Here is a 15077-nt window from a genome sequence, read left to right as displayed (position 1 = left end):
AATCATTCAGGTTCACTCACGATCGTGTTTACCGCCCACTCTTGATCGTGTTTAGCGCCCACTCACAATCACATTTACCGCCCATTTACAATAGCGTTTACAGCCCATTCATGATCCATCATGTTTATGGCCCATGCAGGTTCGAACTCAAGTGCCCATTCAAGTTTGTGGTTAACGATCACACAATTTCATGATTTAATGATCAGTCAAGTTTGCAGGCTAGCAAGGATTTGAGTTGTGTTAGAAACATGGGCAATTTAACTTATCCAATGCAGGAAGAAGCTTCCTTGAAAGGTGGAGTTAGCAGTGAAGAATACTCAGACTCAGGCAGTCAGGCAGGGCCTCTGGCGAGGATATTGATGAACTCGTGCAGAAACTAAAGACCACTTCAATGCAATCAAACAGTTTGTCTGGCAGCTGCCTCCCCCTCTGGGAGAACTTCCACTCACTCCAACTCTGCCACCTTGGCAATGCCAGGAGCAAAAGGGAGATTGTGTAAGTGCCCCCTCGCCTCAGGGTGCAAGTTCATGGCGCAATTTTGCCAAGGCAGGGAAAGTGTTTCCAGTTACAAAGGATAGAGCACAAAATCCCCCAGTGCGCTCCTGGGTCTCACTTGATTTCAAGTTAATTAAAGATTTGAAGACCGCTGTTGATTCCTATGGTATTCATGCCCCCTTCACCCTCTCAGTGCTGGTACAGATAGCAGGGTCGGCATTGACCCCTGATGATTGGAAAAATTTAGCTAAAGCCACCCTCTCCCCTGGACAATATTTGGTCTGACGGTCAGCCTGCCGCGAGTTAGCACTAGACACTGCACGCCGTATTGCCCTAGCAGGCAATCCTGCATGGGACATAGATGTACTCCTTGGGGAAGGTGCTTAAGCAGGACAAAAAAACCAAATAGATTATCCCAAGCCTGTTTATGCCCATATAGCCACCATAGGGCATAATGCTTGGAGGGCCCTTCATAGCAAAGGCGATCTGCGCTTTTCTATATGTAAAGTGACCCAAGGGCCTAATGAGCCCTATGCGGACTTTGTGAGCCGCCTCATGGAGGTTGCATCAAAATTGTTTCCTGATGTAGAACAAGCTATGCCATTAGTGAAGCAATTGGCCTATGAAAATGCTAATAAATAGTGCCATGAAGCCATACACCCTTGAAAGCATAAGGACTTGGATACATGGATTAAAATCTGTAGAGATGTGCATGATCAAGTTACAGCTGGAGTTATACAGGCAAGGGAATAGGCTAAAGTGATAATGAATGCTATGAAACAGGAGAAGGGGTTTAAAGGGCTTGATCAGATATGCTTCAGATGCGGTAAACCGGGGCACTTTAAAAGACACTGCCGCCAAAGAGAGCCCACTCATCCTCCTCCTCATCCTTGGCTATGCCTGAGATGTAGGAAGGGGAATCACTTTCAGCCAAAAAACGGGCAGAGGGGCCTAGTATTCCAGAGCCCCCACAGAGCATACGGGGTGCACCAGGAGCAGACAGAACAGGCAACCAAGCAATATGCGGAGCCACGCATGCAAGCACAGGATTGGACCTCTGTGCCACCTCCCAAATGGTATTAACCCCTGAGATGGGCCCACAGGCACTTGGTACTGATTTTCACAGACCACTTCCTAATGGCACAGTGAATTTGGTGTTTGGACGGAGTTACAAGACCATGCAGGGCCTGATTGTTCACCTAGGAGTAATTGATTCACATTATACTGGCATTGTCAAAGTTATGGTTTCTTTGCCAAAGGGAATAACTTATAATTCCAGGAGAGCATATTACCCAACTGTTAGTCCTTCCTAGCTGTCTTGTGAGTTGGCGGAGTCGCCACGCCACCCATGGGGACAAAGGCTTTGGATCCTCTGGAGACGCCTTAGTTAATCTATCTGTCTCCCTCAAGGACCGACCATTGGCCACCCTTATGCTACGTGGCACCCCATTCGAAGGCCTTTTGGACACTGGGGCCGATGTAGGCATTATTAGGCAATCAGATTAGCCAAAAAAATGGCCCCTAAAGCAATCTAATCAAACCATACGAGGCTTAGAAGTGGCTTGCCAACCACAACATAGTGCATGTGTTATTTCCTGGGTGGACCACGAAGGTCACAAAGTGTCCTTTCAGCCTTATGTTTGTGCCATCCCTGTGACCCTATGGGGCGGGGAAGCCTTAAGTGTTATGGGACTTTGTCTGAGCAATGAGTACTACCAAACAGGAAGCCAACAAGCTTGGAATATCATCGAGAATCTGGGTTATTCAGGAAAGGGTCTAGGTAAAGTAGAACAAGGAAGAATAGAACCATTTGTGGTTAGACAACACCCAGGAAAGGAAGGGTTGGGTTTTTAGCTGGGGCCACTGCGAAACAACAGCCATTGAAGATTACGTGGATATCGAATGAGCCCATATGGGTGTCTCAGTGGCCCCTAACCTCTGAAAAGTTAATGGCTGCCCAGGAGTTAGTGTTAGAACAATTATCATTGGGACGTATAATGCCTTCAGTATCTCCATGGAACACACCTATCTTTGTTATTAAAAAGAAATCGGAATTGACGGCTTTTGCATGATCTTCCACTATAAATGTCACTATGCAAACTATGCGTGCAGTACAACCTGGAGTGCCTTTAACCATTGTAGTGCCTAGAGAATGGTATCTAATTGTGATTGATATTAAGGATTGCTTTTTTTCTATACCTCTACATTCACAAGATTCAGAGTGTTTTGCCTTTACTTTGCCTTCTATTAATCATCAAGGCCCAGATCAGAGATACCAATGGGTTGCACTCCCACAAGGTATGATGAATAGTCCTACTATGTGTCAACTATATGTAGCTCAAGCACTGTGCCCTGTAAGATGAAAGTTTTCATGGCTTTGCATATATCATATATGGATGACATTCTTGTGGCAGGAAAGCAGAAAGAAGAAGTGCAGGCCGCCTTAGTGTGCTTGAAGCAAGAACTGGCATGGTGGAAATTGCACTTTGCCCCTGAGAAGATTCAAGAGGGCCCCAATGTAAACTATCTGGGACTACAGATGACAGTCCGTCAGGTTGCCCCATTACAGGTTAAAATCAGAATGGATGGTTTAAAGACCCTTAAAGATTTCAAGCAGTTATTGGGGCATATTAATTGGATCCGACCATATCTTCGTATTACCACCAAAGATTTAGAGCCCCCATTTTCTATACTTCATGGAAACCCCGCATTAGATTCACCCCAAGAGCTTACTTTGGAGAGACGCAAGACTCTTGAATTAGTCCAGCATAGACTCCAAGAAGCTCAGGTTGAGCGTTGTGATCCTTCACAACCATTGTCTGTTCTGATTATACCTGAAAGTATTCCTGCTATGCTGCTATGGCGGGGGGGGGGGGGCTTTAGTCTGGATGTATTTACTCATGCAACCTTCCAAATTGCTTACCACCTTCCCTGAACATATGGGCCAAGTGATTTTTAAAGCAGTGGAGAGAGCCCAAGAAACCTTTGGTGTTTATCCTCACTTATGTATTACCCCTTATTCTAGAGAAATAGTTGCCAGTCTATGCCAAACGGTAGATATTTGGGCCATTTTGCTATCCTGCTTTTCTTTGCAATTTGATAGGCATTATCCATCCCATCCATGAGTGCAGTTTTGGAAAGAAGTCCTATTGTGCTTTCCCAAGTTGGTTAAGGAGTGGCACATTAGAGGAGCGCGGCTTTCTTTTACAGATGGGACTAAAGGTGGTACAGGGGCAGTTGTCTTGGATACCCAAATTTTCACAATTTTAGTTGCTTCCTCTTCTCCACAAACTGCAGAATTGGCCGCCGTTGCTTTGGCCTTGTTTTGCAGCCTGGGGTGTCCACGGTGTTACAAGACTGATAATGGACCTGCCTATACAGCCAAAGCATTTGATAAATTTTGTTCTGGATTTGCGAATAAACACTCCACTGGCATCCCATATAATCACTCAGGACAGGCTGTGGTAGAGCGTGCCCATGCAACTCTCAAAGCATTATTAATAAAACAAAAAGGGGGAGTAGGAGCCACCCTATATCCCAATAGTCCTAAACATCAATTGGCTTTAGTTACTTATATTTTCAAATTTTTGATTTTGAATTTGGATGGCCATTCTGATGCTGAACGCCACACTGTTGGCTCAGGCTCCTGCAAAGATCGGGTGCTGTGGAAGGATGTTTTAACAAAACAATGGATGTGCCCGTATCCTGTCTTACGACGGACATGAGCAGCGGTTTGTGTTTTTCCGCAGGATTCTGATGGACCAGTGTGGGTGCCAGAAAGTTTGACGTGAGTGATAAGAAAGCCAGAGTAAGATGAACCTGTGGACGTGGTGGATGCTGACCAGCCTGATGTTCATTCAGATACCGAGAGGAGACAGCCAGAATCTCCAGCTAAAACTGCACCATAAAAGGGGTGCAGCAAATATTGTCTCGCTCTCTAGGGCCTTGGAAATGGCCCCCAGAATGGACTGCTATCGAAGTACTGTGACTACTAGAAGAGTAGCACCTGATCTTGCTGTGACCAATCAATTTCCTACCTGTTCAAATTCTGCCTTTGTGGGTTATAACTATACATGTGGTAACCTTGTTCAATCTGTTTCTGCTAAGTCTTGGAATGTCTGGGTACTTTGCACTAGTAGGGGTGGGTGTTCAGATATATCAGCTTTTGCATTTATTGATAAGGTAGTGATAAGAAATTGTAAGTATAATAGTAATAGTTCTAGAATATGGGAAGAAAATGTTAAAGTTAATTGCAGTTGTGATGTTATCTATAATGCTATTTATGTATATGCACAAGCTCCATTTATGTTGATTTTTTCCATGAGTGCTAATGTTACCCTTTTGAATTGCTCTGTAGTTAAGTGAGGCCTTAACCAATGTTGGAATGGCTCTGGCACTGCAGTGCTGGTATGCATTCCACACTTATTTCCATCATATGTGGACCTCCTGTGTGCTTAGTCTACCTGGAATGTGTGTCACTCCCTCCATTGTCACCAAAGGTTTCTGAGCATTGAATTTGTCCAGAGAGTTATCCACTATGCTATCCCTTAGTGGAAGCTAGACCATACGATTTGATAATTTGACATAGGAACTAAGATCCCAAATTATAGCCATAAATAGCAGCAAAGTAGAGATTGCTACGGTAGAGAAATGGACAAATTGGATACTAAAGGATCTTTCCTTTGCACACCAATGTGCCGGTATAGTAGCCTTGGGTCTTATCTTACTAATTGTCATTCTTTGGGGTCTGTGGATGCTTCATCCTTGAGCACAGTGTCAGCAGCAGTAACAGCAGCTGCTAGTGCAAGCTGTGCTTGCCCTTCACAACAGAGAATCTCCAGAAGTCTGGCTAGGCATACTGGACCCATAGCCAGAGACGGGTAAGTATCCGATAGGGCCTCACCAACCTAAGACAGGTGCCACATTTCTAGCCACATGGTTAGCCAGTGACAGGTTAGGGGAGTCCGAACTTGAAACACCTAAGACAGGCACGGTCCCTTGCTTAATAAAACAAGAAGGGGGAGCTTTAGGGGCACTAACCATTTCCTACCATGTGATTGGCCCTTTGCCCTGATTGGTGTGCCTTGGTTATCTATAAATTGATTGGTCAGGTTTGACAGATAAGTGGGGGGCTTGGGGGGGAGGGGCTGGAGCGTAATGTTCGCAACTGTCATAACGGTCATAACGGAGTTAACGGTCACAACAGAGTTAACGGTCACAACAGAGTTAATGTTCATAATGGAAAATTGGAATAAAGCGCCTTGGAGACTCTCTCAAATGTCAGGTGATTTCTTCTGTGGGATGGGAGGACCCCCGATATTGTCTTATTGTGATTGATATTAAAGATTGCCTTTTTTCTATACCTCTACAGCAACAAGATTCAAAAAAAGAGTGTTTTCTCTCTCTCTCTCTCTCTCTCTCTCTCTCTCTCTCTCTGTGTGTGTGTGTGTGTTATTCAGCATAACTGGCATTTTCCTAATCTAGGTCACTGATTGAACATAGATATTATTCAGAGACCGGCAGGTAATTCATCTTAGGAATTGCAAAGTTTCCCTTTGTCTTTGCAAATGAAATGAAGTTCTTCACACAATGAACAACAACTTCAATATTTTGCCTCTTGTAAACATGACCCACAAATGATACTCACAGAAATTCCCATGAATGACAAAAAGGAATAGCAACGACCAAAGCAAAAGGCAAATGTGGAGAACATCCCACTAAAAGGCTAACAGAAGACTCAATCAAAGCACAACCCAATGCTGAAATGACAGGGCTAAACTGCCACTTACTCACAATAACTCTGAACTTAAATGGCTTAAACTCATCAGTCAAATGCCATAGAGGAGGACCAGGTAAAACCAAAATCCATCAATCTGCTGCTAAGAGGAGACACATCTCACCAACAAAGATCAGAGGCAATGGAAACTGAAGTGATGGAAAGAGAAATTGCAAGTGAATTGTAAGCAAAAACGTGCAGGACTAAACATTCTTTTATCAGATGACATAGGTTTTGATGTAAAGAACATCAAAGAGATGAAGATGGACACCACATAATGATCCAAGCATCCATTCAGAAAGAAGATCATCATAATAAATGTATATGTGCCTAATGCCGGAGCATCCAGCTGTATGAAACAAATATTAATGGCTTTGATGGGAGAAACAGAAACAAATATGATCATAGTGGGGGATCTTAATGCCCAATTTACATCAAAGTACAGATCAAAAAGACAGAAACTAAGCAAAGAAATAACAGAACTCCCCCAAACTCTAGAGCAAATGCATTTGTTTACATCTATCAAGCAGTTCATCATACAGACAGAGAATACATTTTTTGTTTAAAATTAGAGCATTGGAACCTTCTCCAGAACTGACCATCTTATAGGCCACAAATCAAGCTTCAACAAATTTTAAAACTTAAAATTATACTAAGCAACTTCTCAGACTATCATTGACTGAAGCTAGAAACCAAGAAATCCAAAACACCAAGGAATACTTGCAAACACACGGAGACTAATTCATGTTACTAAATGAGTAGTGAGTTAGGGAGGAAAACATAAGGGAAATCAAGACAGTGCTAGGGAGAAGTTCATTGCAATCCGTGCTTATGTCAAGAAACTAGAAAAACATGAAGTAAATTGGCCAGCACTGCAGTTGAAGGAGAAGGAAAACCAACAGCAGTGCACTCCTAAGATTAGAAGCCAAAAGGAAATCATCAAAACAAAGAGGAAATAAATGGAATAGAGATAAAAGATCTATACATAAGGTCAATGAATCGAAGAGCTGGTTCTTTGAGATAATTAACAAAACAGACTCCCCATTACCCATCAGGAAATATTACAAGGAACTATCTGCAGCAAATCAGATGACCTAAAAGAGATGGATAGATCTTTGGACACATACAATCCACCACAATTGAATCTAGAAGCAATTAATCTAAATGGGCCTATTATTAGCAATGATTTTAGGTCAGCAATTAAAGCCCTCCCAAACAAGGAAAGTCCTACACCAGATGGCTTCACTGCTGAATTCTAGCACACATTTCAAGAGGAATTTACCCCAATCCTTCACAAAATTTTACAAGCAGTAGAAACTGATGCAGATCTTCCAAACACTTTCTATGAAGCCAATATCACTTTAGTACCAAAGCCACAGAGAAACAACACAATAACAGAACTACAAACCGATATTCTTGAAGAACATAGATTCAAAGATCCTCAGCAAAATACTAGCCAACCAGATCCAAGAGCGCATCAGGCAGAGCATTCAGCTGGACCAGGTGGGATACATCCATGTACTGCAGAGATGCAGGGATGATCCAGCATCAGCCAATCATGAAATGTGATACATCACATCAACAAATTAAAAATAAATACCATACGATCCTCTCAACATGCAAAGAAGTCAGGCATAGAAGGAACATTCCACAATACAATCAAAGCAATTCATGAACAACCCAATATACCAGCATCATAGTAAATGGGGAAAGATTGAAAACCTACCCAGTAACACCAGGACCTAGAAAGGGATGCCCAGTGTCACCACTGATTTTCACTACATTATTGGAATTCCTTGCCAGAGCCACGAGGCAAGCAGAAAAGAATTAAAATATATCCAAATTTGAACTGAGGAAATGAAATTATTGCTACTAGCAGACTGCATGATTCTCTACCTAGGAGACCAAAGGATTCATCCAAGAGTCTTTTGGGACTCAGAAGAGACTTTGGCAGAGTAGCAGGATAAAGAATGAGTGAGCACAAGTCAATGACACTGGTGTACACCAACAATTCTAAGGCTGAGAAAGGAATTTTTAGTAGAGTAAGTTTTAACATAGAAGAGTGGAATCTTAAATACCTAGGAATTAAGCTACGTAAATACAAACAGCAGAATGGAGTCCACACATGTAGGGTCAACTAATCTTTGACAAGAAAGCTGGAAACTATCCAAGCAAAATCTGGATCTATTCAGCAAGTGCTGTTCGGATAACTGTTTAGCAGCTGCAGAAGTAAGAAGCCAGAAACACAACTGTCCAACTATAAAAATTGGCTCTAAATGGATCAACGACCAAAATCTACACCCAGAAACAATCAAACTTTTCAAGAAAATCATAGGAAGCATACTCGAAGATGTAGCAACAAGGCAAGATTTCTTAGAAGAGTAACCAAAAGCACAGGAAACCAAAGCCAAAGTGAACAAATTAGATGTCATCAAACTAAAAAGTTTCTTCTGTGCACTAAAGGAAACTAATGAACAAAGTAAGAAGGTAAAGAACAGAAACAGAGAAAACACTTGCACAACCCACAAATGAATAAGAACTAATATGCAGGATTTGCAAAGAGATACAGAATCCCAGTGTCAATAAAAAACAAGCAAACAACCTGTGAAGTAAAGGGCAAAGGATTCTACAGACCATTTTTTCAGTAGATCAGATTCAAAGGAAAAGATGCTCAGGCTCCCAAGCCATCAGAGAGACACACTTTAAAACCATGTTGAAGTACTGCTTAACTTCAGTGAGGCTGGCCTACATTCAGATCTCCAGTTACAACCTAATGGCAAAGATGTTCGAAGAATGGTAGCCTCTTTCACTGCAGGTAGAAGTTCGCCTAATATAAACACTATGGAAATTTATGGAGAATGTTTGGAGAATTGCAAACAAACCTGCCATACAATACAGCTCTCCTGCTCCTAGAAATGTACTCAATAGAAAAGAAATCTGCATATGCGAAGGGGATCGCTAAGCGTATATTTGCAGCAGCACAGTCTGCAATAGCAAAGACATGGAAACAATCCAGATGTGCTCCCATAGAAGAATGGTTGAAGAAAGTGTATTACTTATTCTCCATGGAATAATATTATCTATTAAGAAGAACAAACTTATGCCATGGATAACCAGGTGGTCCCAAAGAGAATCCATTATGCTCAATAAAATATGTCAATCACAAAACAGCAAATACATATGTTCTCTCTAATATAAGGAAACCATTGTGGAAATTGTAATTTCCATAACCTGCTCTGGCTTGTAATGTTCACCAGCCCATACAAAGCTAAATGGAAAGCCAGATTTGCCAAGTCCTGGAATAAAACACAATGGCATGTTTGAGAACTGGGTCAGGGAGAGGATCAAGTGGAGGAAGTTGAGAAACTCCCCTGGCAAGTCAGTTTTCACTGGTGAATATGTGGTCCAGACCTGGGGGTCAGACAAGCTGGGCAAAATAGCTCTAACAGCTGACTAATGTGTCAGTTGGTAATGGAAAGGGGTTTGCTGTGAAGAAGTGGGCAGTCCACACCGGCTTATGTGAAGGCTGAGTATTTTCTGGACAGTACCAGGCTGGACTGCAAAATCCATTGGTTCCAGTGGGTGTCAGGGCTGAAAACAGAAGCAACCCAGGAATTGCAACCACCAGGTATCAGGGCGACGGAATGTGCCAGGCGCTGTACTTGCCAGTACATACAAGAATTTAGATTGTAGGGCCCGGCACGGTGGCGCAAGTGGTTAAGGTCCTTGCCTTGCATGCCCCTAGGATCCCATATGACCACCGGTTCTAATCCGGGCAGCCCCGCATCCCTTCCAGCTCCCTGCCTTTGGCCTGGGAAAGCAGTCAAGGATGGCCCAAGGCTTTGGGACCCTGCAACCGCGTTGGAGACCCGGAAGAGGCTCCTTGCTTTGGATTGGCTTAGCATAGGCCGTTGTGCTCAATTGGGGAGTGAATCATCAGCCGGAAGATATTCCTCTCTGTCTCTCCTCTCAGTATATCCGCCTTTCCAATAAAAAATATTAAAAAAAAATTCTTAAAAAAAAAGAATTTAGACTGTAAACACATCAGACCTTGAACTTATCTTTGTGGATCTCCACAATCAAAATGCCAGACTCAGAACCCTAACCAAGACAAGACAGAAGACAGAACACATCACTCAACCAATGCAGCTATATTTTGGCAGCAAACTACTGGCCAACAGAGATTATGATGGACTAAGTCATTCAGTGGAGTCTTCAACAACCTCATTGTGTTTGGAGTGGTGAGACTGGCAGCGCTTCAGAACTGATCAACTATCAAAACCACTTGAGCGAGAGTCTCAGAATGTGCCTCACATGAAGGACCTGGGGTGGAGGGGGTAACTGGGTGAGGATTCTCCCTCAATATAGCCCGTTACCTCAGATACATGAGGGAAACTATGTGCAAATCATAGTCTTACGCATGTTCCTATAGCCGTTGAACCTTTTTAGCCTAATTAACTATATAAGTTGTGAAAAATATAAAGAAAAATAAAAAAATAATGTAAAATGTATGTTCTGGGATATTTTTGTGCACAAAGTATTTAAAAGCTAAAATAACTAAATAAAACATAGATCAAAGTTTCCCAGGAGTCAAAGAAATAAAAAATGGGTCAGTATTAAGTCACATTGTTTCAAGTCACTACTATGATGATATTAAAGCATATAATGACTGGATTGAGATCTGGCTTCCCCTTATCCTATTCCCTGGTCTTTTAATGACCCAGGATATGAGTACAAAACAGTTAAACTGCTGAAGTAAATGGGCTCCTGGTTTTAGCTAGAGATAGACTTCACAGATTCAGATTAAAAAAAAAATAGTGTAAACAGTACATATATGATATAATATAATATGATATAATATAACATAACATAATATAATATCTTTACATATATTATATATATATGATATTATGATATATGAAATCATAAATACAAAGGGGATAAGAGACAGAGAGGAAATCTGTCTGTCTTTTGATTCACTCCCAAGTGACCACAATAGGCCAAAATGTTTCAATCTAAAAATTAACGTCAGGAATTTTTTCCTGGTCCCCATTGTGGCTATAACACTGCAAAGGATTGAGGTTGTCCTCAACTGCTTCTCCAGGCCACAAGCAGAAAGCTGGAAGGCAAGTAGGTCAGTCAGGACATGAAGTGATGCTCATATTTGATAGCAGTGTGACCAAGGTGAGGACTTTAGCCACGAGGCTGTCGTGCTAGGCCCTCCTGCAGCCTTTGTGGTTAAAACAGTAACTGGTGATCTCTCCCGCTCTCTCTCTCTCTCTCTCTCTCTCTCTCTGTGCTTGAGTCTCTTTATATCTCTTCCCTTCTTTTGAGAAGTAAGTCTTTGTTTTTGCTAAATTGAAATCACATTTGAATTGGGCTTTTCCAGCTATTAATTTCCATTTGATTCCTTAGAGTTGAATGACAAGCATTACATAGGTGACTCCTTTACTTATTTTAAAAGCAACAGTGCGACTTACCTCTCAGTGTTGTGAGTTCTTCCTTTTTCTTCCCTTCTTTTTCTTCCCACTGCTTCCTTTGATACTCATGCTCCCTTCCATACTCGTCCCCATACCATATTAGAAGTTCACAGCCTGGTTTGATGACTTGGCAGGTGTGGTAAAATATCCGTCTGTGGTATTGGAAGGCCACCAAATTCTGCTCCTCATCATTCCGGGCACAGTTCACATACCTAGGGCAGAGATAAATTTTGAGTTCGCATGCGCTGTTACACTTGAATCTCATCTGTTCTCTGATAGCCTCTATCCTGCTTGTAGCCCAATTCTGTAACAGCTCCCCTTGCAAACATGTATCTCTCTCATGAGATCAATGAAGTCCCACATCCAATGTGCAGATACAATATTTGTTCTGAAAAGCATGTTTTGCTACTTCCTTTCCTCACTAGTCATCATCAAATCCCTAGACGACCTTTCTCCTTTACCGGCCATGAAGCACACAGAGTTTCCCTAAACCCCAAACTTCATTCAGTTTTATGCCACACAATATGGTTAATGTACACTGGCTAGCTCTAGCCTACCACACATGCTGCACAACTCAGATTTTCCAAAGGCAATTCTTTCAAGTCCTTTCTCTTGGATCTTTCTCCTGCATCCTGGGAGTTATTTTAGCCTCTCCCAGAACTGCTCACAAAACAATTATCCAGATGCAGCTTCCTTCTCTCATCCACATCTCCAGTTTTGTTTTGTTTAGTTGGTAAAGATTATTAGGATTATTTTCTCTTTGAGTGGCAGAGACACAAAAAGAGAAGGGGCAGAAGACAGAGACCAAGAAAAAGCATGGAGTGGAGAGATAAAACGGACACAGTGTCAGGCAATAGCTTCAACCAGGTCTTCTAAATTTGCGCCAAAGACAAAGCATGAGGATATCCTCTGAAAGTCCTCAGGGTGCATGGGGAAGCAACTGGTTTGGCCATAGGGCAACTGGTAACTGTAATGTAGGCACATCAGTCCTTACTTTAGACCACTGCATGACAATGCTTGTGCCAGAACCTGGCTCTCTTCTCTCTTTCTTTTTTTCCACTGTGCCTGGTATGGTTTATGTCTCATAAATTAAAGGCCATCTGTATCAAGTTGGTTGGACAGTGTATAATTTTCAAAAGACTAAAAACCATTACTGTCAGGACACCAATTTAATGCAATGTCCATGTATTATGATATTTTTGAAGCAGGAAATGCATATCCAATGTTAATTATAGAGAGAGAGTGAGTCAATGCCCCAGTTGCTCTAGATTCATCAAGGCCCATTTTCATGTCCATTTATTCAACATATTATTTTATGTTATGATAAAAATAGTATTTATATAGAATGTGCTTTTACAAACTGGTCATGGTATTCAAAGGAAATATCATGTAAAAGTCATTGAGGAAAGTAGAGGAGAAAGGACAGTGATCTTGTCTTAGAGATAAATATCCTCTCCACATGTAAAAAGCATGGCTCTTACCTCATCAGGTTGACCAAAGAAGTATCCTTACCATCCATGTACTCATAGCTGTTTCTCCTGTAGGTTATTTGAGATTCAGAAAAATCAGTTAATACGGTTCTGGAAATGGGATAGTTCAGCAGAATTATTAACTCAACTACCATCATGTTCCATGACATTCCATGAGTCCAACCACATCTTGAGACATAACATAGTGTTAGTACACACCTAATCTGATTTGTTTCCTTACAGTAGAAGCCCACAGCTGAGCTCGAACTGCTTTGTTTTACAGCCCTGTGGTCTCATCAATGCTAATCTTCAGTAAGGATTCTGTGATGTAATCATGTTGGCTTCACTCATGCCATAATGTGTAAAAGGACACATGAACCGGACAAATAGACCAAAGTCACAGCATGCAGGTGGAAAGCCACCAGACTGGGAAGGTACTTCTTACCTGCCAGCTGTGCCATCTGTTGGATTGCTGTTTCACTTCTATGATCTCGCCCTCAAAAGCACCAAAGTGCAAACCCAGTGGCAGATCAGATGTTTCATTAAACACTCCAAGCCCAGCCTCAGGAATGCTGGATGGGCCAATTCTAAGTCCAGTGGGCACACTGAGGAAAACCGGACTAGGATGTCCCTTATCCACTGGGTTGTCCTTTAGAAACACTGGGGGTCCATGAGTATCACAGCTTTGTGGATGTGCTAAAGGGTTACTTACACAGGTAATCATCATCCTCTGTGGTTCTTGGGGTAAAGAGGTCACTAAGTCAATAAGAATGCGACTAACACTCCAGGGACTAGAGGGCAAGATGGTGGCCAAGAGAGAACCCTGCATATGAATCAGGACAGGAGTCAAGTAGCTTCAAGGAAATGCTGATAAACCATGGCCATCTCACCCACACACCATTGGATTATGGGAGGTGGCTTCCTCAGTCATTCTCGTAGTAATTGATTCCTAGTTTCTCCCCTCCTGAACTTCTCCAAATTCCAGGCCTAATGTTATTCCTTACCCTATATAGGGAATAGGATATTCCCTATAAATCGTCACTGCTTAGACAGTAGTCCTGTCCTTTCCTTTCCTTTCACATGCCAGGTGACTGGATGGTGGGCAGCAGGCTCATCCCCTCCAGGAACAAGGTACTAAAGGAATCTGTAGGGGAGGCCCTGCAGAACATGCACCCAGCATGGATCATGAAGGCTGGACCTTCTCACCCCCTCACTGCGTGGCTTTGAAAGAGAAGCAAGGAATGGCTGTAAATTGCTTCAGAGCAGTGTCTTACCAGAGAAGCACATTGTCAGGGAAGTGGTGGAACTTCAGGTGAGTCTCAAAGAAAAGAAGGCGACCTAAGGTACAGTATTCCTCCTCTTAAACAGGAGTGTATCCTGCAGAAGTGACCCTAGGCACCCCACAGCTCTGTACAATCATGGGCAGCACCCAACCGTGTAAGTTAAGGGAGGTGTTGGGTGCCCAATTGGCTTCTTTCCTAGTCTCTCTTCTTTGGCAGTGAGAGATGGCCATGGATGCCTGAATCTAGGGTGAACCTGTTTGAGAACTGACAGTTTCTGGCCAAATCAACACTTTGGCATTACCTGAAACTCTGCTGGGGACCCCCTGGGCCAGACAGCCCGACTGGGTATCCTAGTGCCTCTCTTTTCTCTGATCTTCTGCTTTGAGGGAGAGCTGAGGATGCTTGGCTCTGGGGTGATCCTGTCTGAGGACTAACCATTTCTGGCTGAGGCAAAGGTTCAATGTCACCTGGAACTCTGTATTGGATTGCCTGGGCCCAACAGCCTGACTGGATATTCTGAGCACTCTCCTCCCTGCTGTCTTTCTTTAGCCATGGGTAATAAAGGTGGGGGATT

The 15077-nt window shown here is 42.6% G+C and overlaps 1 protein-coding gene across 1 annotated transcript; it reads right to left on the bottom strand.

Moving 5' to 3' along the window:
- Window positions 1–1336: 1336 nt before the first annotated feature.
- On the bottom strand, window positions 1337–13947 carry LOC121148666 (probable histone-lysine N-methyltransferase PRDM7). The gene is made up of 4 exons (XM_040968897.1): window positions 13669–13947; window positions 13233–13303; window positions 11752–11963; window positions 1337–1395 (listed from the first exon to the last, which is right to left on the bottom strand). The coding sequence occupies exons 1-4, from the start codon at window positions 13945–13947 to the stop codon at window positions 1337–1339; spliced, it is 621 nt and encodes a 206-aa protein (XP_040824831.1).
- Between the last annotated feature and the right edge of the window lie 1130 nt (window positions 13948–15077).

The sequence above is a fragment of the Ochotona curzoniae genome, unplaced genomic scaffold (assembly GCF_017591425.1).
Source record: "Ochotona curzoniae isolate NIBS_2020 unplaced genomic scaffold, NIBS_Ocur_1.0 contig_1752, whole genome shotgun sequence".
In the NCBI taxonomy this organism is placed as follows: domain Eukaryota; kingdom Metazoa; phylum Chordata; class Mammalia; order Lagomorpha; family Ochotonidae; genus Ochotona; species Ochotona curzoniae.
This window is presented reverse-complemented; position numbering and strand designations above follow the sequence as displayed.

Coding starts and splice junctions, on each gene's coding strand:
- LOC121148666 (XM_040968897.1), bottom strand. CDS start 13,947: ATGATGATTACCTGTGTAAGTAACCCTTTAGCACATCCACAAAGCTGT. Junction 13,304..13,668: donor CCAACAGATGGCACAGCTGG/CAGGTAAGAAGT, acceptor TTTTCTGAATCT/CAAATAACCTACAGGAGAAA. Junction 1,396..11,751: donor AGAACTCACAACACTGAGAG/GTAAGTCGCACT, acceptor CCTACATCTCAG/GCATAGCCAAGGATGAGGAG.